The sequence below is a fragment of the Lissotriton helveticus genome, chromosome 3_2, assembly GCF_964261635.1.
Source record: "Lissotriton helveticus chromosome 3_2, aLisHel1.1, whole genome shotgun sequence".
NCBI classification, from domain to species: domain Eukaryota; kingdom Metazoa; phylum Chordata; class Amphibia; order Caudata; family Salamandridae; genus Lissotriton; species Lissotriton helveticus.
The window spans coordinates 268,544,289-268,571,494 of NC_136062.1; the positions used below are offsets into that span (position 1 = coordinate 268,544,289).

Genomic DNA, 27,206 nt, shown 5'->3' on the forward strand with positions numbered 1-27,206 from the left:
AGAGCCAGCTACCTACTGCTGGGGAACTCATTTTTCGCCAGTGTCCAGCACATCTATTAAAATTGACTTCCATGGTCACTTATACTGGCAGTAATTGGACCGGCCAGCACAGGGGCATATCTGCATGTGCACACTGAGCTGTAAGGCCTGCTGTAGGGGTTACTTACCTATACTATGTGCAGTGTGCAGGCATAGCACACAGCGATGTGTGCTATTTCAGGTCTTAATTTTTTTCTGCACCAAGACAGGCAGTCTGCAATGGCAGTCTGAATGAGTCAGGTGAGGGTCCCTTCGGGTGGCACAATACATGCTGCAGCCCTTGAGACCCTCTTCAGTACCCCTTCCCTATGTATCTGGGGTACCATTAAATAGGGACTTACAGTAGTGCCAAAGGGATTGCCAATTGGGGGAACAATTGTACCGATTAGGTAAAGCGACCTGGAACTGGAAACCTGTATAGCAGGAACCCAGTGCACTCTCTGTCAAAATTGTATCGAATACCAGGCAAAAAGTGAGGGCACCAAGTCAAAAAGGTGTACTTTCCTACACAACCGCCCCCTCAAACAAAAGAGAATGAGACTAACTTTTTTCAAGAGAGTCTTCAATATTTAAGTGTAAAAACCTGTAAAGGCCATCTGCATTGACATGATCAGGCCCAGGTCTGTGTTCCCCTGTAAAGTCCATACCCTATGGGGACATGGACCACCACAACAGTTTGGGGTTCTCACCTTGCATTTGCATCAGCCATCTCAGAGACCTGTTGTCAGTATGTTTAAGTGAGTAAGTGAGAATCAAACAAGTATGGTCTCAACTTCTTCTGGGACCAAATCACTGCAAAGGCTTCCCTCCCAATGGCACTCCAATGCTGCTGTCTGGGGAGTGCAAATGAAAGCAACAGGCTGGTCATGGCCATCATCATTGGTTTGGGATAGGACCTCTCCTATCCCATGCTCAGAGACATCTGTCTGCACTATGAACTGTGTAGAATAATCTGGAGCTTTTAGAATGAGTGCTTCCTTCAGTGTGACAAAAACCTTTTTCTCAGCTTACTGTCCATTTTACCTTCTTTGGCATTTTCTTGGTGTTCAATTCTGTGAGGGGTGTCCGAATGATTCCATACCCCTTCACAAACCTCCTGTAGTACCCCGTCAAGCCAAGGAATGCCAAGACTTGAGTCTGGGTGGTTGGAGCAGTTCAGACCACAATTGTCTGGATTTTGGGTTGTAAGGGTTGCACTTGGCCTCCACCTACAAGTTGGCCCAAGTATACAATGGGGCCCTGCCCTATCTGGCAATTGCTTACCTTGATAGTGTGGCCTGAACTCTGCAGAGCCTCAAGAACCTTTCCAGGGTGGATTAGGTGATTCTGCAAAGTGGAGCTATAGACAGCCATATCATCTAGATATGCTGCTTTAAAAGACTCTAGCTCAGCAAGGATTTTATTCACCAACCTTTGGAAGGGGCATTCTTTAGACCAAATGGTATCATTTTAAATTGGTATTGTCCAACTGGGGTTGAGAATGCACATTTTATGTTTGCTCCAGGGGTCAGACCAATCTGCCAGTACCCTGATATTGAAAAGGGTTTTCATCTGTCTTAGTGACCGCATTGAGACCTCTATAGTCCACACAGCCCAGCTCTGGTTTACCACTCTTGGAATGAGGTTTGGGGACTAAGACCATTAACCTGGCCCAGGGACTTTCAGAAGGCTCAATCACCCCTACTTCCAGCATCTTGGTGTCTTCAGCTCTGATGCTTCCCTTCACTGGAATCAGTATGGGTTTATTAATATGCGATGTTTGATACCAAACATCTTTGATTTCAGTGAAGCAGTCATGTAGCTGGTGAACCCGTTTGTCACCGCGTCCAAAACATGTATTTAAAATGTCTTGCACTGGCAGTAATTGGACTGGTCAGCACAGGGGCATATCTGCTTGTTCAGGTATGCCCACACATGTGGTATAATGCACTCTGCCTTAGAGCTGTCAGGCCTTCTGTAGGGGCAACTTACCCATACTATGTGCAATGTCTGCAGGCATGCCACACAGGGATGAGTGCCATGTTGTGTTTTCACTTTTATCAACACCAAGGCATACAGCTTGCAGTAGCAGTCTGCATGAGTTAATTGAAGGGTCCCTTAGGGTGGCACAGTGCATTCTGCAGCCCTTGGGGACCCTCTTCAGTACCCCTATCCTAGGTACCTGGGGTACCAATTACAAGGGACTTACAAGGGTGCCAAAAGTATTGCCAGTTGGGAGAACAATTGTACTGTTTTAGGGAAAGAGATCTGGCACTGGGGCCCTAGATAGCATGAACCCTGTGCACTTTCTGTTAAAATTGCATCAAATACCATACAAAAAGTGGGGGTGACCCTGTCAAAAGTCTCTTGTCTGTTTGGTAACAAAGCTAATCCAGTTGCTCATGGAGGACAGGATGAGGGCAAAACAAAAGGCCGACCCAGGAGCCCTCCTCCTCATCACCATTATCTCCTGTGGCAATTAAGTTGCTCCTTAAGAGGAGTCCTTTACAAAAGTCCAGAGCCAGCGACTCCTTGAGATTATCAAATTGGGGTATGTCCTTCCCTTCCAAGCGACCACTCCCCGTCGGTCACTTTAGTCGGGAGCTCACCTCTGGATTCTGCAATTGGAGGGTGCTGCCCTATTGCAAAAAGGAGCAGTGGAGTTCGTCTTATAGCAGGAAATGGGCAGAGGTGCTACTCCTGGTACTTCCTGGTTCCCAGAAAGATAGTGGTCTGCATCCGATACTAGACCTCAGTTTGAGTTTTTACGTTTACCAGGGAAAGTTCAAGATGCGGACCCTGGCTTATGTGATCATGCAGTTGCATACGTGGGATCTTTGGTTAATGACAGGTTCCTGTTTGGAGAGACATCGGCCACCCAAAGTCTTCATCCTGGTGATGGCAGTGGATGAATCTCATCTGCAAAGATCAGGGTTTTTAGTGTTTCAGCACCAAAGTGATTGATTGTTCAAGCTGGGCGCACCGTAGACCACCAGAAGGCCACAGCAACCCTGCTTTTCGACTTGGACTTTTCTATCAACCAGCTCAAGTAGTGCCTAGAGCCCTCTCACCGCCTCCTGAATATAGGGGCAGTACTGGACACATCTTTACAGGCTTTCTATTCTCTCTGTAAGATCTATGACTTGTGAGAAATGATTCTGATGTTTAAGGAGGGGAGCTCAAGTCCTAACACTCCTTCGCCTGCTATCTTCCTATGTTCTCCTAGTCACACATGCCTGCGGGTACGTGAGGACTCTCCAGAAGTGCCTCTGTAGTCCGTGATTCGAACGTGTGGGTATTCTGTTGGATGTTGTCAGAATTCCTCCCAAAATTGTGAAGCACTTATGCTCACCATCCGCAGCTCAATAGTGACAGGTGCTTCCAGCTTAGGGTTGGGTGTGCATCTGGATCAAATGGTGAAAAGCAGGTCTCCAGAAGGGCAGATTCAGCACATCAGCTTGCTGGAGCTGCAGGCAATTAACTTTGCCTTGAAATCTTTCCTGCGCTCCTTTTATGGTCAATCTGGCTGATCTTCACAGACAACGTAACAGCAATGTGGTATGTAAACAAGGAGGTAGACATGGGGTCTCAATGTCGACATGAGCTCATGGGGTCTGGCTGGATGCTAATGATCTGGCAGATTCTCTTATCACCAGAGCCAACATCTTACGTCGGCTTTATCTTACCAACCACAAGTGGTGTTTTGAAGAGGAGGTGGTCTAAAACATCTTCGTCCTGTGGGGCACTCCTCGGGTGACTTTTTTGCCTGGTGAGAATGCGCTGTTCTTTGACTTCCAGTTTCTGTAGTATGGAAAAAAATGATGAATGGAATGCTTGAATTAATTTCACCCATTGGTAATTACTCAGGTCGCATCCCATTCCATCGTTATTTTGCACACCATGCCACCTCACTTTGGACCCATCCATATGCAAATCAGTCCTCATCCTGCCCCGGTAGTAACAGTCCAGCCCAAACTGCCAGACCCTCCCTGAACCAGAACACACACAGTCCATGTCCAGTTTCACCCATATTTGGTCTCAATAGTTGGGTATTTCTTGGTTCCAAAGGCACAGTGTGCAAAGGACCCATGTCTGGGCATACCTGTCCCACATAGCTCTGAAGAATACAAAAAGGGCTGGATGGAATGTTTGAATTAATCTCAGCCACTAGTAATTACTCAGGCCTCATCTCACTCCATTGTTACTGTGCATATTATACCACCTCAGTTGGGACTCAGCCATATGCAAATTAGTCTTGACTCTGCTCCAACAGGAACAGTTTGTTTTGCAGGGGTTTCTGTGGGTTGCCTTTCAGTTATCTTTACATTTTCCTCTTCACTGTGCGTTCCTCAATTTACTCTTAATGCCGCGGGAATTGAAAGAATTGTATCAAGACTGGATCCAAGTCATTCTTATTGCCCCGGATTGGTCAAAGAGGGTGTGATATGCAGATCTTTTGTAACTCTCCCCTTTTCTCTGCTCCGGCTGCCTCTCAGCGTGGACCTTCTCTTTCAGCCGGAGGGGCAAGATCTGCTCCTAAACCTCTACGGATGTTACACCTGTGCTCTATGCGGTGCTGAGATGGAGTCCGCACCACCTGTTTTCAGATCCAATCTGATATCTGGAGCTATTTTAAAAGGAGAGGAACCTGCAAGTAGAGTTGTCACCAGAAAGATTCTTTTTGGAGATTAGTATTTTTTTCTTTTCACTTACAATTTTTTTTAGGACAATGTGTCTCTATCCAGGAGTCCTACATTCTAATCCGCCTTCTTTACGCACCATCTCACTGTAGTCGAAAGAGTACTCTTTAGACCTTAAAAAGTCTCTAAAGTTCTGTTTGTAACAAACCAAGGACTTTGCCATTCAAACCTGTTTGTATCTTGTGGTCATTCAAACAAAGCAAAACTGGTAATTAAGTAGACTTTAGACTTTCAAATTGTACCATGCTTCATAGCAACTCACTATGATGAACAGACAGCTTTCAGGTGCTATTAGAAGTCATTCTACGAGAAGTATGACTGTCGCAGCTGCTCTTTGCTGCAGTGTCTCTGAAATAAATTTGTGAACCAACAAATAGAGAAGGATACACGTCTTCAGGAAGCATTATTGCATTTATATTGAGACCAAAAAAGAGGCAGCAGTGTGGTAGCCATTGCCCTGAAACATTTTAGCTAAAGCTGAAACTCATTCAATCCTACCACTGTTTAATAATACTGCTTGGTTAATCTCAATTCAAGCATGCAAATCTGTGAAAGATCTCTGTTATGATGCTTCAGAACATATTCATGCGCACTGCTACGGGCTTGAAAGTCTGGCAGTTTGAAGCCTCTGGAAGAGAGTAGAGCTCTAGGTTCTATCACTTCATTGCTGGTGTTTGGATCAAATAACCAGGCTGACTGGTGTATACAGTCTAGCCATTTTCAGTCTTATGGATTGTCTACTTTCCTGTGTCAACATTGATTACCAAAGGCTACCAGCCTGACAACTTGGAATAATTCGAGCATGTGAATTTATTAAAGACCAATTACAGGCAAGTAACTTTTTTTTCCTTCTGTCATTAACATTGACAAACGTTTGTATTTTTGGCACATTGAACTTCACTGCTACAATTAATACATTTACAATTCCTTTTTAAAGATGACATTCACAGAATTGGCTCTACTACTACACTGGAAAATGGTCCACCAGCAATGCCGAGGCTACCATCTTGCTGTCCACAGCATTCTCCTTGTGGGAGTTCATCACAGAATCACCATGTGCTGGGGCATCCTCACGCCAGCTGTTTCCAGCACCATTTTCAGCATCAACACCTTCACCACCATCACCACACATCCCACCCTACAGTCCCTCTGTCCCCTCAGTTCAGTGACTCAAATTGCCCTGTAGAACGACCTCCCCCAGCATCGGCACCATGTGGAGCCAGCAGCACTACTAGTACTGGATATCTTGATCAGGTGAGTAGAAGTAGTGTAATCACTTCAAAGAATTTGTAGCAATGCCTGACTGTACAATTGTATATTGTTGAAGTGGATGAATTTGTTTGTTTGCAAGAGTAATGTCTTATTAAAGTAGAATGCTTCTGGTTCTGTCTGTAGCCAATAGTACCAGCCACATATATAATGGGAAGGCCTCTTTACAAATCATTCCAATGCTTACCATTACCAGTGCTAACTGAAATGCCATGTAATGCTTATTAATTGTTACCATTAAAACGGAGTTCTTAAACCGTTTAGAAGTATAAATTCAGATAGGAAAGTGTTGAAACATTGTTATAAATGGTATTTGTGAAACAACAGGACTGGCTTGCTTTATGGTATTTGCATTTATATAGCGCTTACTACCCCTGACGAGGCATCAGCGCAGCGAGCTACTCTGGAACCCATAAAGGATTAGTGGTGAATTAGTATAGTGAAATATGGAAATAATTTGAGCAATGGATATGTTAGTCTGTTATTTTGATTGAGAAATATAGTGGAGGGATAGAAGAAGAAAAGGTTTGGATTTTTATTGTGCTTGCTAATCCCTGATGAGGTGTTGAAGCGATTTTCGGTGAGTAGCCCGCTACTCTGGAACCCAAACATAATTAGAAGGAATTGATGTAGGGAAATATGAAATGATTTGAGTGGTGGACATGTTAGTCTGTTTTTTGGACTGAAAAGGAATAGTGGAGGGATAGATGAGGGAGGGGTCTAGAATATTTGTTGATTTTCTTCTTTTTTGGAGCTCATAGCAGTAGGACGACGTTTGGGATGAGTAAAGGGAGGTGGAGTGGGAAGAGTCAGAGGAAAGGGTTTCGAAAGGCTTGTTTGGGAGATCTGAATATTAAAAGAGGTATGAGATGATGCAAGGAGGGGTAGAGGAGGGAAGAGTCTAGAAAGGGTTATTTTGGGGGTCATAGTAGTTGTATGGGCTTTGGGATGAATGAGACAGTGGAGGTAGATGATGTATTGATAAATGTATAGGGTGAGAAAAAAAGGGTAGTGCATTGGAGAGACTAGTAGAATGAGGTTTGAGATGAGTCAGAGTTAAGGTAGAGGATATATTGCGAGAGATATTGGGTGAGATATACGGAAGTGCATTGGATATGCTGAATTAGAAGCAAAGTAATAAATATATAGATACATAAGTACATGGAAGGTATAATAAGCGTAAGTAAGGTAATATATCTAGATTAAAGTTGCATTTAATAAAACTCCGTCTTTCAAGTGTTGTACTTTAAATGAATTTGTTTGTTTTGTAATTTAATAGTGAAGCAATTGTAGATCGTTATGATAAGATTTACTTCTTTATGCAGTCACTCATATATATGTTAAAACATAGAATAATGTAACTAAGTAATCTGTACGTTTTTTAAGTAGAACGAAGGAATATCTATATTTTTAAAACAATTATTATACACGTTTATAGAAAGCAATACACATATGCAGTTAAATCTCTATAGTTCAAATAAATGCTTAAATACAGAGGGATATGCTGTATATTTATGTTTGAGTATGGTGGTTATGTGGGGAAGAGTCAACTTTCGAGTAGTCTCCTGAAGCTAAGGTGGTTATCCGTAGATCTTATGTTTGAGGGTAAAGAGTTCCATAGTTTGGCTGCTTGAACAGAGAAGGAGGTGCCACCCATGTTTTTTTTCTTGCATGGTGGGATTTTGCAGCGAGGTGCCACTCGAGCAGAGGCTCCTTTGTTGAATGTATTTGGTGATTTTCTTCCTGATGAAGAGCCATCCATGTAACCTTTATGGGTGATACAAAGCAGCTTGAATGTGGATCTTCTGGAAACCGGTAACCAATGTAGGGCTTTCAAGGCAGTGGAGAAGTGGGCTTGTGGCTTTATATGTAAGAGTAGTTCTGAATCTGTTTTAGTATTTTCATAATTGTTAAAGGTGATCCGTAGTAAAGGATATTGGCATAATTGAATTTGGACAGTACAAGAGAGAGGGTAGCCTGGGCCTTGTGTGGAAATCCCAGATGGAGAAAGATGCGTCTCAGAGTTTTTATAGTAACAAAGCTTGATCTTGCTAGTTTGTCCACTTGGGCATTCATTGATAGCTTAGAGTCCATGATCATTTTGAGGTTTCTCACTTACTTTGATGCTTTAGTTTAGGCGGTTTTCCCAGATCATCAGGCCAGGCGGCTAGTGGGTCCTAATTTTTCCAATTGCCACACGTGAGAATTTCCGTTTTGGAAACATTGTTTGAGATGGCTCCATGTCATCCATTGATCTACGGCTCTGAGACAACTGAAAATTGGTGAGTTTCCAAAGACTTTGGGGCAATTCAGTTGAAGGAGTTGTCATCTGCATAGTTATAGCATGTGAGGTGAAATTGATTTGATCAGTGGCAGTAATTACTTCATGTGGGTTTTGAAAATCATGGGTGAGATGATAGAGCCTTGAGGGATCCCTGCTTTTGTGAAGTACGGTTTGGACGAGAAAGGGTGGGTATGGATTACATTAGTTCTGTTGTGAAGGTAGGATGTGATCCAATCTGGAGCAGTCCTCTTTTTGCCAGCTTCGTAGAGTCTTTGTACCAGAGTGTCATGGTCAACTTTGTCAAAGGCACCTGAGGTGTCCAAGAGAAGTAGTGAGGCAACCCCGTTCCGTCAACTCTGTTCCTAAGATCATCCCAGATGGCAATGATGGCAGATTCTATGCTTCTTCCTGGATAGAATCCTTGTTGGAAGTCTGAAATTATGGCATTATCTTCAATGAATTGTGACATCTGGCCGAATGCTGCTCATTCTATCAGTTCCATCAGTTTGCCCAGGAAAGGTCCATTTGTAATTGATCTGTAATTGTTGTGGTTCAGCGGGTCCAGGTTTGTTTTCTTCACTATTCTTTTTACTGGTGTGGGAGCAGAGGTTGTCTTGAAGATTTGTTGTGAACATGGGTCAGTAGGGCTGCTGGCAGGCTTTCTTGCTGTGACTAGATCCCTTAATATATTGTGCGAAATTTGTTGGAAGGAATGGAGAGGCTGGGTTAGAATATTCTTGGATTGTTGCTTTGAAAAAGGGCTGGTGCTTGTGATTTTTCTTTTTTTTAAATATGAGCCCAATGTGTCTGCTTTGGCCGTGTAATGATTTGCCAGTTTGTCTGTGAAATCTTGAGTAACGGGATGAGCTCCTTCTAGGCATTTTGGTTTATGAAATTCAGTGAGAATTTGATAGAATTCTTTATTTGCACATTTAGCATTTTGAATTCTGCCTGAATAGTACCTTTTTTGATATCACCTTATCTCTTTGCACTTAATAACCTGTAAGTGTTTCTGAAAGCCCTGTCATTTAAACGATTCCTGTCTTTGAGGAATTTGTTTGAAGTGTCCATGCTACCATTGATTCATACTTGGCAAGATCTCTGGATGGTCATTCTCCATTCTGAATATGTCTGGAGACCAAGTCGAGTTTTTGTACACTATGTTATCCATGTTATTTTATATCATGCTCCTCATTAGTTGGCAAATAAGTATTGTAATGAGGTGTTTCTGTATTCTATAATTTCATTTGACTTAACCCAAAATCTACAATTACTTGCAGTTGTCTTTATTTTTCTGCTAGAATGTGGTGGCACTCATCCTAAAATTGCGACTAATATTCGTATTTTTCAAGAACACTTGAGTAGCATGGGCTACAATTCGAATGCCAGAACTATTTTTGTAGAGAGAAAATATTTACCATAACTAACTGAAAGAAACTGTAATGTGGCACCATATCTAACTGAAAGAAACTGTAATGTGGCTTTACACTCCCATTATTTGTCTTTTTTTGTTTATTTTTTAACATTTTGGTATATTGTGTCACAGCCATAAAGCAGTAATGTGTTACAGGAACTTGCAGTTATAGAGTGCAGGAGTTGAAAGAAACAAGACTTCCAAGCCCTTCTGTTAAACAAATATAGCCAGCGCCTTGCTTTATATACTTGGCATATAGATTTTTCTTATGCAAATGCCTGTATTTTTTTTTTTTAGAGTAGGAGCTCCTGACTTTACAGCTGTTACTCTGATTTAACAACCCTCTCCCGATTCTCCTATTACCACTTCCAACCGCTAACCGCGCAACCTTCTTTCCCTCGTGGGTCTAAGTATCATGGACTGTTTGGAGCATGCCTTGGATGAAGCTGCCTTCTGCACGCTCTCACCATTGAACCTCCACCCCCTAAAAGAGGTAGCATTTTAGTTTAGCATGCGAAGGGCAGGTTCAAGTATTATAGTCTGTGTAGTGGGACTAAGGAACACAGTTGCAGGATAAAACCATCTTTTGCCCTTTTGAAAACTAAACTCTGTTCTTCAAGGGGAATAGAGTTGTGCAAATATCATTCACAAAGAATCACCCTATTAGAAAGGCACAGCCCTCAAAATGCACCAACCCCTGTCATGAGTTTTGGGAAAACAGGCAGACCAAGAGCACCTTTCTGCTTCTCCTGACTAGGAACTGCAATTTAGAGTCTGGGTTCAACTGTTAATTCACACAGTATTGAGACAGTTCCAGAATTATGGTCACTACCACACAATACCACCCCTTGAGTTACGGTGAAGAGGAAAAACTCTGACATCATGAGTTTGATGGTGTATCGCAGAGGTATGGGACTCTGCAGCCTCCTCAATGTGTTTTACTGGAAAGCATATCTGCAGTGTGTGCTGGTGCTGGCTAGCTGGGCTGCAGTAATCCATGATCTTGATAGATCCAATGTAACTCACAGCTTCAAGATATCCTTTTTTTTTTTTTACTGATTTGGGAGTTTCGAAAACGTTCTCTTACTCAAAAGCAGCGTATCCTGACCTTGTGGCGTAGAGAGAAAGTTAGAATTTAAGAGAAGGTTAAAAACATAAGTGTGTTCAAGGCATGTGTGCTGTAGATACACATGCTTTGCATAAGTCCACCATCTAGTATTGGGCTCTGATGATTACAAGTTGTTTTTGTTCCAAGAACTTTTCTTGGAGTCACAAGACTAGGACTCCTCCTTTTGGTAATACTTCACATGGTCATCGACGCCATCGTCGGATAATTTTTTTCCGCCCACTGGTTCAGATGTAGTAGCTCGTGCTCCGGTTTGAGGCTCCTTTGAGCTACCTTTGGTCTGTTTATATCTTTCGACTGTATTGTCTCGATCGGTCTACCGTGGCGCCTCATACACCCTCTTCGTAGCAGGTCTTCGACTCATTTCCTCTGCCCATGTTCCGCGCCTGGCTAAGCAAAATACTTCTCCATTTCTAACGTTGTCGGAGAATGACGTGCTGATGGAATACACTCCATTCCCTGTCTGTCAGAAGTGTCACTCCAAATACCCTCACACCGACCAACATCCCGTTTGCAACTAATGCCTCTCGCCCGAGCATCGAGAAGACAGCTATGAGGCCTGCAAGTCCTTTCGGTCCAAAAAGACTCCTCTGGACCAACGTGCTAGACTACAGGAAATGCATTGCATGCAAGCGGACGATGTCCCAGACCTCTTTGGTCTACAAGAGGAGGAGAAAGAAGCTTCTGCAGAACAGGAGGAATCCCTTTCCCTCCATGAGTCCTAGTTTCAATCCGAAGATGACTTAAACATTCTCAGCTAGCACAGAAGCAACGGATAGCGAGTACTTCTACCCCGGATGCCAAGCCATTGGCTTTTACCAAAAAACTGCTCACGGGCCGCCACTGCAGACAAGACATGGCACGCACCGAAAATATGACTCTAAAGCCTTACCCTGCTGCCCGGCTCCGAAAGTTCAGCCCCCACCTCCTTTACATCAGAAGCTACAACATCTCGGTCTTTGGTCTCTGCACCGAAACATAGATTTACTTTTTTGGAACCAAACCTTCCTCTATCGAAACCAAGGCTTCCACCACCGAAATGCTTTGTTTTCTGTCCGAAATCTCCTCCAACAGCCAATCTTCAAGCAATTTCATCAAAAGCTCGATCCAAAATAAAAAAGACTGCAACTTCACTGTGGAACTAAGAAAATAATGATGCAACCATCAAAACAACATCTCTAAGCAGTTGAGTTTTGAGGAAGCTTTGGACATTCCTGTTCAACCGGAAAAGAAAGAAACTAGTCCATTGTACATTCCCTTTCCAACTTTACCTATACTACAAACACCACCTCCACGACCTCACTCACCACATTTGTCTGAAGCAGGTAACATATCCCTTCAATCAATAGTTAGATAAGATCGGGATATCCCAAATGATATACAACCAGGAGAGGCCTAGAATGATAATGATATTGAGCCTCAAGGCGGCACTGCCCCTGACTTATATCCCACTCTCCCATCACCACCTGTTAATGGCTCAGCTTATCAAGACCTTCTAGCACGTGTAGCCACGTTCCATCAGGTTCCTCTTTATAAAGATTCAATAGAGGAGTATTTTCTGTTTGAGACTTTGTTTAATGCACAGCGAGGGGCACAATATTTAACATTACTTAAGGGTATGGCACGTCTTTCAGATGTTATTTTTAAAGACCTTGTCAAAGAGAGCATAATTACACCACACACTGACAAAAAGTACAAAGCAGCACCATCAGACCCCATTTTTATTAGAGTTCAACTAACCCTGGACACTCTAGTAGTGTAAAATGCAAGAAAAAGGGCTAACCCACAAACAACTGGAGATGCACCACTTCCAGAGAAAGAGCCAAGTTAATTAATGGCTCTGGTAAATGAGTTGCTACGCAAGCATCTAATCATTAGCGTATAGCCAACAGCCAGGTTCTAATTGCAAAGTATGACAGAGCCTACTGCAGTGTAATTCAGGGTCTCCTCCAACATCTCCTAGGAGAGCATCGAAAAAGGGATCAAGAAATAGTAAATGAAGGTAAACTTATTACCAACAATTATATTAAATGTGCACTAGGTGCAGAAGACACCGATGCAAAGGGGTATAAACACCAGCATGCATGGGTAAGGTTGTCAGGATTTAAGCCCTAAGTACAGCAAGCCATGTTAAATGTCCCTTTTGATAAATTGCATCTTTTCGGCCCTCAGGTGGACACAGCCCTTGAAAAGATGAAGACTGACACTGAGGTAGCAAAATCAATGGGAGCTCTACAAACGAACACGTGCTGTGCTTCTTTTCGTAGGCCCAATTACAAACAAGGTGCAAAATCTGCTACTACAGACACCTCAGGATCACCATACAAAAATCAGGGACAAACCTCTATGTCTAAAACATTCTACTGGGGTTCTTATAGAGAAAATAGTTTTAAAGGAAGAGGCAGAGGTCACCATACCCGTTCCTCAAATGCCAATAACAAGCAATGACTGCCTTACCATTCTCCGAGACCACTTAACACCTGTCTTGGGCCGTCTTCAACATTTTCTCAGCAATTGTAAATCAATCACAACAGACCAATGGGTCTTGGACATTATCCAACATGGTTATTGTCTGGCGCTCATAACAACTCCTCCAAATATTCCACCTCACAAACCCAACTATCCACACAAAATCAAATCGTCCTGCAACAAGAGATAACCGCTCTGTTACAAAAGGGAGAAGAAGAACCAGTTCAACAACAATTTCAGGGGATAGGATTATATTCACTATGCTTCCTTATACCCAATAAAGATGGATCCCTGAAGCCCATTCTCGATCTCAGACCATTAAATCATTAGCAAAGACACTTCCCTTCGGGGCACTCTGAAACGCCTGAAAGAGGGCCACACTACCACCCAGCAAAGTATACCTCCACAGGATACTCCCTCCCTAGTCTGCTGAGTGGTATTGTGTCTTTGAAATGGGTGTGGTTCCTCCTCCCTTTCAAAGTCCTGTTCATACAGCAGCTCGACTTCTGAGACTCCTGATAATTACTCTAGCTCCTCTCCAAGAAGTGCTTGTTCTCTAGTCACAGACACCATAGATCACCTTCTGAAATGTTCCCACAAGCAATCATATACACCTAGGTGGCACTGCTTTGCCAATAGATGAAGATCTCACTCTGTCTCCTGGACTCCTAGGACTTCATCCACTTCACCATCCTCAGTTTGTGGATGTTTGCCTATGCTGTCGGACTGTTCTCCAGCCAGACTATTTCTAATAGAGGAAATTAAAACCTTAAATAAAATCTTAATCAGAGGTGTAGCTAAACAATCTACAACCCATGCCTACAGCACTGGTGAAGACTTCTGTAAGTTTAAAACCACTTCATTTGAAGTCTGCATTTGTCCCATGTGTCCCTTAGTTCCAGGCTTTCTGGAACCTGTCCTGGACTTCTTCCTCGCTCCAGCAACAACAGAGACTGCCCCAGCACTTCTCATGAAGAAATACAGGCCACTTGGACAAGGCCTTCTATTTCTCAAAGTTATTTCTCCCCCTAATTCAGTCATTGTTACATCAGCAAGGAAAATTCATGCCTCTGGTTCTTTGTCAGTGGTATCTCCAGACAAAGAAAGTAAAGACCAAGTTTGTGGGCCGCATAATATGTGGCACATCAGCTTCCTTAATGAAGGCACACGTGTGACTGCTGTACTAGGGCAATATGAATAATCTCTTTGGCACTTCTTATTGAGGTTCTCTTAACGAGTGGGGAATTTAATGAAACCATTGCTGAGGAAATAATTATATCAAACCAAATAATCAGTGCAGCTGCAGACTCACCCCACTTGGGAACACACAGTTCTTGCCATAGTTTATCATCATAGTGTACCTTCTGTCTCTTATTTGCCTGGTCTGAAAACTGAAACACAACAATACATTCACAGCCCTTCTTTCTGAGGCAACACTGTTATACCATAAGACCTTCGATTTACTCAGGAGAGTGGTCAGCCCCTCAGTGTTGTCAGTTACACCACCAGCAGAGGTAACAGTGTAGTCAAGAGGGATTAGTAGATCAACAAACCTCTGCGATTGCAGGGAAACCTCACTCAGGAAAGCAGTGACTCCCTCATTCCTCTACTCCATCAGCCACTGTGGCAGTGGAACATCTGCAAGAGTAGCAAAAGATTTCATCAGACACAATGGTTTCTGGGGGGCGTTGCGATTTCTATGCTAACATCTTCATTGGTCATTCTGCTCTAGACAGCAGATGACATCTCGACCTTTTAATATCCAGCAAACATGGGCTATTTCGTACCCAGTCACTAGATAGTGGGATAACACGCATCATGCGAGTCTAGAATGGCTTTAAGCAGCAATGCTGTTATTACAATAAGGTACTAATCTTTTCTTTCTGCTCTAGTTGTTCAGCCAATGTAGTTATTAACTATTGATCTGTACTAGAACCATGTAAAGAGATGTTCTTTATTTTTATTTTAGAGGTATGCAGACGTTTGTGTAAATCTCAATTAGGTGTCCAGTACTGAGGAAATGTACAGATATATTTGAATTAGGTCCTTGAATTCCCCTTGAACACAGAAAGACCATCACTCACGCCCTGATCACTAGCAGAATCGACTACGGCAATGTACTCTACGCCGGAATAAACAAAAACCTCACCGCAAGCTACAGAACATGCAGAAGGCCGCCGCAAGACTGGTCTTCAGCCTGCCAAAACACTGCCACATCTCCTAGCATCTGCGCACACTCCACTGGCTCCCCATCGAGGCAAGAGTCACCTTCAAGATGCTACCCACGCACACAAGGCCCTCCACGACACCGGACCAGCATACATGAACAGCTGACTCAAATTCCACGCACCCCAAACGACCCTGCGATCAGCCCAGCTCTCCTATGTCGAGAGGATGCTCCTTCTCCTTCCTAGCGGCCAAGGCCTGGAGCACCCTTCCGCTCCACATCAGACAGACAACATTGCTCCCCATCTTCGTAAGAGACCTCAAGACCTGGCTCTTCGGCGGACCCCCTTCTTGATGGACTGGATTCTGCACACCCCCACCCCCAGCGCCTTGAGACCCTTACGGGTGAGTAGTCGCGCTTAATAAATGCTTGATTCATTGAATTATAGCTAAATAATTCTAACATTTCACTTGTCTCACTTATATTCAGTGCTATTTTGCTTATGAAATTTCCAGTCCTCTAAAGGTTTTCATTTTCTTCCTCGCAGCAGGCATTGCCAGTTGATTTAAGTAGTAATGGTATCAGAAGCCATGGAAGTGGTGGTTTTCATGGAGCATCTGCATTCGATCCTTGCTGTCCTAGTTCTACCTCCAGATCTGCAGTCTACGGGCATCAGGGTAGTGTGCTTCCTACTCAGCAAATAGCAATAGATGGATATGGATCTAGTTTGGTTGCCCAACCACAGCCTCAGCCTCCTCCTCAAGCTGCACTTTCATCATGCCGACACTATATGCACTCCCCCTGTAAGTATAATTATTTATCATTTGAATATTGGGTAACAGAAAACAAACCTACTATGTATTCTTATTTCATTCAACTCTTTTTCATTCAGTTGTCTGCCGGCTATTTACAATCGTGAATTATCCTGAATGTGCTGACGTTACACGTTTCTCCCTCTATTGTTAACCTGCAACCACTTCCTTATTTTTATTTCGCTGCTCTCAAAGTAGGGAAATTGGCTGTTTGTTATTGGTTTTGCTTAATTTAAAAAAAATTCTAGTACTGATATCTTCCCTCTCGCCACCTGTGTATTTTTTTCCCTTGCTATGGTTGTGTGAATGTTTGGTTATTTCTTTTTTTACTGACTTAAAGTGAACTTTATTTTACCCATTAGAATGATCTTAAACATTTTTGGTATATTTTTGATTCATCCCCAAAAAAGTTCTAGGATAGGTAACGATACCACTTCATGTGGGTGTGCTTGACAACTTTAAATGTTGCCAGAACAAAACGTTTTTGCTTGTATTTGCAGACATTAGATTTCAATGACTGCTGCTTACCACATTTTCACTAATTGCAACACGCTGAAATACGTACTTCATATTCTCAACATCAAAACTTGATATTTGGTGGCTCTTAAGATGGTCTTCAAGATTTAAGATTGCTCTTAACTATTACGATATTCATCTGACTAGCTTCTTTGGATTACTTGCCATCCTGCATATGCTGCAAGTACCTTTTAATGTGACCATGCAATTCTCCAGCATTAGAGCTTTCATAAATTCACATGTTTAAATGATTGCCTGTCATCAAAATCCCTGGTAGCTGGAAATAACGGTAACCAGGGTTAAATGGCTGTAGAGTTCAAGAACTAAGTTTTAGTTGCTCATGCACCTCATTTTAACCAACCAGATCTTCAGCCTGTGAGGTGGAAGTGCTGATTTCTCTTCCCCCACTACATGCTACCATTGCAAGGATTTCATAGCACAAGTGTATAGAGAATGTATGATCGAAGTTAGTCTCTGGCAGGAGAGGAGGTAGGATTGTATGTGAATGTATGTAAAATACCATGCTGGAGACCTGGAATTTCAGTTGAGTAACTAATCTCTTTTTGAATCTGAGTAGCAAGCAGTATATAATATTTGATTAAAGCAAGAAGCGGGCTCACCTTCTTTAAACAGGTTGTGTAAAACTGTCTCACTGCAGAGGCAGCTGCTACATTCACATGCTGGCAGTAATGCTAATGCTAGGTGAAGGTATGCATGCTTTTCCATGTGGCTGCATGGTAAATGTCCTCTAAAGACACTCCAGCATACAGTACAGCTGTGGTTTCCATCATTCATGTATTTTTTTTGTTTTTAAACAATGTTTATTACTTGTTTGCACAGGTTACACAGCTGCGATATGCCTACAACCAGGGGGCCGGCAGCGTTGAGGCTCGGATCTGATATTGCGATACACAGCTATTAGGCCGACATCCTTGCGAGAGCCAACGGGTATCTCTTGAACATAACCCAGAAGCGCCATCAGTGGGGTAGGCTGGATCAAAATGTGCACAATATCTCCTATGTGTCTGAATACGTCCTTCCAGAAGTTAGCGTTCTCCCTACAGGACCATGCCAAGTGGAGGAATGTTGCATCTGCGCATCTGCAGCGCCAGCAATTGGAGTCTGTCCTGAGGTTCATTCGGTTTAGTTGCGTTGGTGTACGATACACCCTGTGCAGGTAGTTAAAATGAATCAATCGGAGTCTGTAATTCGGTGATAGGCGTTCTAGCTGCACACAGCAGGAAGACCATTGTTGGTCTGTGATCGTTGTTCCCATGTCCGCTTCCCAACTATCTTTGGACGTATAGGTCGCTACAGGAGAAGTTTTTTGAGTGATACTATATGTGCGCGTTATTAGCTTTTTAGAGGAAGAGTTAGCCAAGACCTTCTCTAAAGCAGGGAGGGAGTGTGGCTCTCTGGGGTACTCTATGTATCGGGCTTTGCACGCCGATCTAATCTGGTAGTAGAGCAATGTGTCCGACACGGAGGGAGTCTCATCATGGCACATATGCTGTAGTGTCAGAAATGTCCCTTCCCTTCTCCAGTCCATGTATCTTAGCTCGAATAGCGGTAGCTCTGTCCGTCATGGGGTTAAGCAGCGGATTTCCTTCCAGGGGCATAGACGGGGCGTACAATTCAGTTACTCCCGCTCTCTTAGCTATACCTTTCCAGGCCCATCTGGTCGCCGCCACTGTGTCTATTTCACCCTGCGGACGTTTATACCTCTGGTACACCGCCGCGTGCAAGGGGGTCGGTGCAGACCTATCAATCTCAATTGCAACATGCGGCTGGAACGGCGTTGGGTGATGCCAGAAGTGAAGGAACTGCGCCTGAGCACTGTAAGCATATAATTCGAAATCTGGGGCCCCCAGTCCGCCCTGGTCGAAGGGGAGTGTCAATAAGTTCCAGGACACCCGAGGTTGCCGCCCTGCCCACACCAACTCCAGCACCGCTGTTCGCAAACGTCTGAAGAAGGGCACCGTGAGTGGCATCGGTATGTTTACAAAGAGGTATAATGGTTTGGGGAGAATGACCATTTTTGTAAGCGCTATGCGCCCTAACAGTAACAGTGGGAGGCATCTCCAGCTCTGCACCTTGGATTCCATCCAGTCCATCACCCTGCCATAATTATCGAGCCACAGTTCATGCATGGATCTACTTACAATGATGCCGAGATATCTAGTGCCGGACTCCACCCACCGTATCGGAAAGTCTGTTTCACAACGTGACGTCTTATCCGTCAGTGCAAGTATGGTGGACTTTGCCCAGTTTATTTGTATGCCTGTGAGTCCCCCATATCTGATAATTCCACGCATAAGTGGGTTGAAATTGTCCGCAGGATCCACCATGTAGATGGACATGTCATCCGCGTACAAAGGCCCCTGGAAGTGAAGCCAATACTTCTGTGTGTATGGTGTTGCCGCAATCTTGCCGCTAAAGGCTCTGTGGCAATGGCAAATAGTAGAGGCGATAGCGGGCATCCTTGCCTCGTTCCGCGTGTTATGGAGAAAGAGTCTGATATCTGCCCATTTATCCGAACCCTAGCTCGTGGCTCATGGTATAGAACCTGAATTTGTTGTATAAAAGGGAGTCTCAGGCCCATACGGGACAATAAAATAAACAAATATTTCCTTGGTGGCGTCCTGGAGGGCCACCACTGCCTGCACCTGTGGTGCTAGGTAATGTAAAACTCCGAATAGGGTCCGCAGGTTATGCGATGTAGCCCTGCCAGGTATGAAACCGGACTGGTCCGGAAGCGCTATTTTTGGAAGCATGGGTTGTAGTCTGTTTGCCAACAGCTTGGCATATATTTTTGCGTCTAGATTTATAAGCGATAGTGGCCTATATGAGTCTGGGGATGTCTGATCTTTGTCTGGTTTCAGTAACTCAACAATTATAGCTTCTTTCAGAGTAGGGGGTAATGCACCCGTCTCTATGGCTTGCATGTATACCTGCCATAAACGCGGAGCTAGGAGGTCAGCATATTCTTTATAAAAAGCAGCCTCAGGCCCCTGGGGCCTTGCCTGTCGGCATACTGCTGATTACTTGTCGTACATCTTCCACTGTTATCGGCAGATTCATATACTCACGCGCTCCATCGTTGAACCATGCCAGCGCAAGTGTGTCTAGGTACCTCACTATGTCATCTTCCGATGGGTTCACAGATGTAGAGTATAATGTTTCATAATAGCCAGCCATTGTTGACAGTATATGTTGAGGTGTGCGAGCTGTGTCCCCATCCCCGATTTGCAATTCCGTGATAAAGTCAGTGCCTTTCGGCGCCCGCAGCAGCCCTGCCAGTGTCTTCTCTGCCCTGTCTCCCTCCCCATACCGCCTAGCCTGGACGTATTTATGTAAATAAGCCGTTTCCCTCTCTGCTTTCTCTTGAAATTCTGTCAATTTGGTTCTGATCGATGCTGCTGTGGCCGCAGAGGTACGAATCTGAAAGTCTCTTTCTAAGGAGCCTATTTCAGTCTCTAGTCTACCCAGCGTGGCACGTATGTCTCTCAGCACTCCTGTCTTTAAGGCTATGCAGTCGCCTCTTATAACCACCTTAAATGCCTCCCAAAGTGTGCCAGGGGAGTCTACCGTGCCCTCATTTAGTGTGAAATAATCCTCCATCTTTTCTCTAAGGCCCTCTCGGAAGACCTGATCAAGTAATGCACCCGATGGGAATCTCCATGTGAACGGCTGCAGGTATTGAGCCGGGATGCGTATGCTTGCCACCATAGGAGCATGATCAGAGAATGTGCGCGGGAGATGTTCTACGCTAGCCTCGTGGGCGTGGATGTACTTTGACATGAGCCAGTAATCCAGCCGTGACCACGATTGCCTGTGGTGTGTGATGCATGTGCCTGTCCTGTCCTTGGGATGCATCTCCCTCCATGTGTCCACCAAAAGTAGATCTTGCATAATATCCCTTAACACCTGAGCAGCTCTAGGATGATGTTCACGAGTGGCACCCTCCCTGTCAAGCAACGATGATAGCACCACATTGAAGTCCCTGCCCCAAAGAAGTGTCACCGGCATAAACGACTGTATCTTCTGACAGACATCATAGAAGAATTCAGGACTATCGGAGTTAGGGCCATATACATTTACAATCACCGTAGGGGTGCCATGGAGCGTACCGTGTATTAGGATAAACCTGCCCTGCTTGTCAATTACGGTTGTATATGTTTTCCATGGGATCCCTTTACGGATGAGTACAGCAACCCCTCTAGAGTAGGACGAGTAGCCTGTCGCAACAATCACACCCCACTGTGCATTCCTTAGGGTATCTGCCACGCCCTCGCGCAAATGGGTTTCTTGCAACAAGCAGATGTCTATCTCTTTTCTTGACAGGTACGATTGTATCAACCTCACCTTCCGCCGATCATTTAGACCTCTCAAATTCCAGGTTAAACATTTAAGTGATGCCATTCGTACAGCGTTGTCAGACATAACATTAGAATCCGGCATCTACAGCACTCGCATGATAATGTATGTGCGTTTTCGGCCCAGTCCACTGTGTCTCTGGATGCATACGTGGCAGTGCAATGTGTGTCAATTCTAACTTGGAAAACTGAACCAATTTCCTCCCCCTCCCACACCAACCCCCCAATCAGGTTGTGGCCATACCCTCCCCATCCCACCCCCCCAGTAACTTTTTAACCAGGGTTGTGAACACTCTGGAGTCTTCCCTGAGGGGTACATGAGTCGGTCAGCTATACTCCCCTGCACTCATGGCAGAGTGGCCGAATATGAGGCATGCAGACCATTACCTGCACTCGGCCCACATATGAAGTTTAGTGTGCTGGGCAATCGCGCACCCAACCAATGGTACATTGAAATACTTAGAAGCGACTGGGTCATGAACCACGGGGGGCGGGGCACCGTCCCACTCCTCCTCCACCCACCCACACACACATCAGGCATCAATAGTAGTCACTTATCTTATCCTGCAATGCGTCGTGCTTCTCGAGTTCATTCAATGTCACTAAGGGGTCTGTCCTGCTGAGAGTCCGGCCCCGCCTCATGCTGTTTATGCTCTTTGGCCATTTGTTTTGCTTATGCAAGAGCAGCCTTTTGCGTCCGTGAAGAACATGGGTTTACCGTGGCCCTGTATTCTGAGTTTTGCAGGGTATATTAACGCGTAGCGGGTGCCAATCTGTTGGAAAATTTTCTTAGCAGGGATAAATTCCCTGCGTGCGTTTTGGACTTGCATTGTGAAATCTGGATAAAGGGCGATGTTGTTGCCTTTATATTGTATATCGCCCTTTTCCCTGGCGAGCTTTAAGATTGTGTCTCGATCCCTGTAGTTGAGCACTCTCGCCAGTTTTGATCGCGCCGGAGCCCCCGGCTTCGGCCACGGACCAAGGGACCTGTGCGCGCGCTCTGAGGAACATCGTCGACAGTTCCGGTCCAAAGAGTTCTTTCATCATCTCCTCTATGTATTTTTTCATGTTCTGTATGTCTGTGGACTCCGCAATTCCTGTAATGCGTACGTTGTTCCTGCGCGATCTCGCTTCTAAATCTTCGTTCTTTTGTTTGATTAGTTGGAGTACACCGTCCATGCCACGTAATTTTTTGTCCAATACTGTCTGACTTTCTTCCGTTTCAGTGACTCTCGTCTCAAGCACACTGACCCGGCCCTCCTGTTTGTCCATTCGCTGAGTGATGCGATCCATTCGTTCAGCCAGAGAATCCATTTTGGTGTCGAGACCTTGCAGGCTGGTCTTCAATTCCTTGAACATGGAGCGGATATCATCTTCAGGTGATGTTGATACCGCGAGTCCCCTGGCTTGGTCCTGTGGGCCACCATCAGTTTCTCCAGTCTTGTTCGTTTTCCTTTCGAAGGTTATCTTCGGTTGCCGCGTTTCAGGCTTACCCATCTTCACGCCAGGCACCCAGTCTCCAGGGCACAGAGCACCTGTCCAGAGGTGCGCAGCGACACACCCCATCTGAAAGAAACAGGTTAGTATTAGATTCCTTACCTTAGAATATCCCCAGGCGTCAGTCTGGATCCGGAAACTTTTGCGTAGCAGTACCCCTGCGCGTCGGTAGGCGTCGTCTGCAGGCGTCCCCTGCGGCTCCGCGTCGTCGGCGTCGTGCGCCGTGATGACGTCGCTGGAGTATATAGACGCCGCCTCCGCGCGCTGACGTCAGTTCTTCTTTTTTCCGCGCCAGTTAGCGCAGATCCGAAGAGCAGTACTCCGGTCTTTTGACCAAGTTTTTTGTTAACTGATTGATCTTTACGGTGCCGGTAGGATGCCCGGTTTCAAGAGTTGTGACGAGTGCGACCGCATGATGTCGGTCACCGACCACCATCGACTCTGCCTCCGGTGTCTGGGCGCGGACCACGACGTGGAGTCCTGCGTCGACTGTCGGGCCTTGACTGGAAAAGCTAGGCGGGAGCGGTCCCGCAAGCTTCTCGAGCTCCGGTTGTCGGCCCCGCGTCGAGAGCGGTCCCGGTCCGGTCGGAGGTCGAGGGAGCGGTCGCGGAGCCGCCATGGGCGCTCCGGGAGTCGCCACCATTCCTCCGGCTCGTCAGGTAAGCACAAGAAGTCGGGGCGTCGCCATCGCACCCCCGACTCCCCCCGACGCCCGCGTGCTGCGGCCGGGGGCTCGGGTGACCCCACCCCCGCGGTCCCGCATGGGTCGCCGACGCCGTCTACCCCACACCTGTCGGTCCCTGGGGAAGGCGCGTCGCGTGAGGAGATCGAGGCCTTCCTCATTGCTATGAGGGCGAGGTCTTCTCCGGCGGGGCCTTCGGCGCCTGCGGGCCCGTCGGTCCCGTCTGGGGGCCCGAGCGGTTCGGGTGCTCCTGCCCCGGCGCCGCCGGTGGCTCCGGCCCCGGCGCCGCTGGTTCCCTCTGGTTCGTCGCCGGCTGGTCTCCCGGCCTCTCCGGCGTCGGTTCCTGTGGGCCAGCCCATGGTACCGCCCCCGCGTGGTGCAGCGACTCCGCCGTCGGCTCCGGCCGGCGTCGGGTCCCCGGCACCGACGCCGCGCGGCGCCACCCCCCTTTCCTCCCCGACTCCGGACTCGGAGCCGGACCGGCGTCGGCCGACGCCGGACCCGACGCCGATGGGGCCCGTTGACCCCGATGTCTATATCGTCGACCCAGAATATGGGTATGACGAGGAGGAGTATGGAGAGGGTTGGGAGGGGTCTGAGGACCCTCTATCCCGTGCCTGCCAGTACGATGTGGACTGGGTAGGTGATCTGGGTGATGCCAGTGGCCTGGACGAGTCGCCCAACCCTGGGTTTGTCTCTCCGTCCCCTGTGGCGTCCGAGGCGGGTGCTGCCTATTCGGTGGTCCTGATGAGGGCTGCCAAGGCCTTACACCTTGAGCTCCCCGTCGCGAAGGTCAAACCGAATATCCTGACGGAAGTTTTTAAACCGCAGTCATGCCCCCAGGAGCCTCTGCTGCCGTTTAATGAGGCCCTGACGGATGTCCTTCTGGGCACCTGGTCCAGGCCCGCCTCTGGTGCGCCGGTTGACCGGAACGTTGCCAGGCGTCACCGTCCCTGCGCGGACGACCCTGCCTTCCTGTCCACCCATCCCTCCCCGGAGAGTCTGGTGATCCAGGCCTCCACTTCGCAGTCCGCATTTCCGTCGGCTCCGCCCGACCGGGAATCAAAGAGGTACGACCAATTCGGAAAGAAAGTGTTTTCCTCTTTGAGTGCTGGGCTGCGGTCTTGTAACACCGCGTGCCTCTTGGGCCGCTACACCCACTCCCTGTGGGATACGGTCGAGGAGTGTTTGCCGCAATGCCCCCAGGAAGTGCGGGACAAGCTCACCCGGGCCTTTGTTGAAGGCCGGGATGCGGCGCGGTACTCGATCCGTTGTGGTCTGGACACCACGGACTCACTGGGACGGGCCATGTCCACTACGGTGGCGATTCGTCGCCATGCCTGGCTGAGATCTGCCAACTTCTCACCAGACGTCCAAAATACGCTTATGGACATGCCATTTGATGGCAGTCGCCTATTTGGTGACAAAGCGGACCACGCGCTGGAGCGCTTCAAGGACTCCAGGGTCACGGCCAAGTCCTTGGGTCTCTCGACCCAGACCCAGCGCCAGCAGACGGGTTCGTTTCGGCCCTTTCGTGGCCAAGGGAGAGGAGGTCCCACACGTGCTGCCAGCCACGCGGCGCAGAGCGCTCCCCAGCGCGGTGGCGCCCGTGGTTTCCGCCGTGGTGGCGGTAGAGGCCAGCGTCGTGGTCAGTCCACGCCTCCCTCCGCTGCGGCATCCAAGCCTTCCTAGTCCGAGCTTTCGGGCTCACGTGACGCCAGTGGGTGGCAGGGTTCGCCATCACCACTCCCGCTGGCGCGCGATAACATCGGACAGGTGGGTGCTGCAGCTTGTCCGAAGGGGCTATGCCCTCCCCTTCGAGTCCACTCCTCCAGCCATGCCACCGCAGAACCACCGTGTGTCGGGAGACCACTTGACACTTCTGCAGGAGGAAGTTACGGCCCTCTTGGCCAAGGGGGCCATCGAGCGCGTTCCTGGGCCAGAAGTAGGGTGTGGTTGCTACTCCCACTACTTTCTGGTACCCAAGAAGGACAAGGGAGGCCTGCGTCCTATCTTGGATCTACGGAACGTCAACGGCTTCCTCCGGAAGGAGAAGTTCAAGATGTTGACTTTGGCTCAGGTCTTGGCTGCTCTAGACCCACAAGACTGGATGGTAGCGTTGGACTTGCAGGATGCGTACTTTCACATCCCCGTCCTGCCGGCCCACCGGCGTTACCTGCGGTTCACGGTAGGCCACGAGCATTTTCAGTTTATCGTGCTCCCATTCGGCCTTACCAGCGCCCCACGGGTGTTCACGAAAGTGATGGCGGTGGTCGCAGCTCATCTGCGCCGGTTAGGGGTTTCAGTCTTCCCCTACCTCGACGACTGGCTGTTGAAGGCGGGCTCGCCCCAGACAGTCGTCCACCACCTTCAGATGACGGCAGACCTCCTGCACGAGTTGGGGTTTTCCATCAATGTGCCGAAATCACACCTGTGTCCCTCTCAAAAGCTCCTTTTCATCGGAGCGGTTCTCGACTCGGCGCAGTTTCGGGTTTATCCCCCGGAACGGCGGGTCCGGGATATTCAGGCTCTGATTCCCATCTTTCAGCCGTTATCCCGGGTTTCGGTCAGGTTGACGCTGCGGCTTCTGGGGCTGATGGCCTCCTGCATCCTTCTGGTGCATCACGCCAGATGGCGGATGCGGGCTCTGCAGTGGGACCTGAAGTTTCAGTGGGCCCAGCATCAGGGCAACCTATCCGACCATGTCCTGATCTCGGAGGGCACTGCGAGACAGTTGCAGTGGTGGCTTACAGACCGCGATTGGGTCAGGGGCAGATCCCTCTCCCTTCCCCAGCCGGAGCACGTGGTTGTGACGGACGCGTCCCTCCAAGGCTGGGGTGGCCACTTGGGAGAGGCGGAGATCAGAGGCCTCTGGTCTCCGGCGGAGTCCCGGCTCCATATCAACATGTTGGAGCTGCGGGCGATTCGCCTGGCACTGAAGGCATTCCTCCCCTTTGTCAACGGGAGTGTAGTGCAGGTGTTCACGGACAACACCACCGCCATGTGGTACTGCAACAAACAGGGCGGTGTGGGGTCGTGGACCCTTTGCCAAGAGGCTCTGCGCCTCTGGCAATGGCTGGAACGTCAGGGCGTGACTCTGACGGTTCAACACCTGGCAGGTTCTCTGAACGCCAGGGCGGACGAACTCAGCCGTCGGTGCTCGGTGGATCACGAATGGCGTCTGAACTCGGATGTGGCGAGAGGCCTCTTTCAGCAATGGGGAGAGCCTTGGTTAGATCTATTCGCCACAGAAGAGAACGCGCAATGTCATCAGTTCTGCGCGTTGGAGTTTCCAAGACGGCACTCGCTCGGCGACGCCTTTCGGCGCGAGTGGAGTTGCGGTCTGTTGTACGCCTTTCCGCCTATACCACTTCTGCCCAGAGTGCTGAAGAAGATCAGGCGCGACCGGGCCCAAGTTATCCTTGTGGCTCCGGACTGGGCTCGAAGGTACTGGTATCCCGAGCTACTCAGCATGACGGTCGGTCCCTCGATCCGCCTGCCCCTTCAGGAGGACCTTCTGTCGCAGCAGCAGGGGACGGTCCTCCACCCGAACCTGTCCAGTCTCCACCTCCATGCGTGGAGATTGAGCGGCGACAGTTGAGGCCATTTGACTTGCCTCCTGAAGTCTGTGATGTCATTCTGGCAGCCAGGCGTCCCTCCACAAAGTCGGTATACGCCTGCCGGTGGAACAGATTTGTGGCATGGTGCACAGCAAAGGCTGTGGATCCCCTTTCTGCCCCTCTATCTGAGGTTCTCCTCTTCCTCCTTTCCCTTGCCCAGCAGGGCTCTGCCCTGGGCACTATCAAGGGCTATCTTTCTGCCCTTTCCGCCTTCTTGAGGCTACCTGATCAGCCATCTTTGTTCAAGTCCCCTATT

The 27,206-nt window shown here is 47.4% G+C and overlaps 1 protein-coding gene across 6 annotated transcripts in view; it reads left to right on the plus strand.

Annotated features, from left to right (window-relative positions):
* RNF111 (ring finger protein 111) overlaps positions 1–27,206 on the plus strand; it is a 399,764-nt gene that overhangs the window by 274,630 nt on the left and 97,928 nt on the right. For 4 of the 6 annotated variants that reach the window (XM_078685178.1, XM_078685180.1, XM_078685182.1 and 1 more), the window contains exons 6-7: positions 5,656–5,972; positions 15,995–16,250. In XM_078685178.1, the coding sequence (XP_078541304.1) occupies positions 5,656–5,972; positions 15,995–16,250 (573 nt within the window). The remainder of the gene's footprint in view (positions 1–5,655; positions 5,973–15,994; positions 16,251–27,206) is intronic. The other 2 variants (XM_078685179.1, XM_078685181.1) reach the window with 1 other exon arrangement.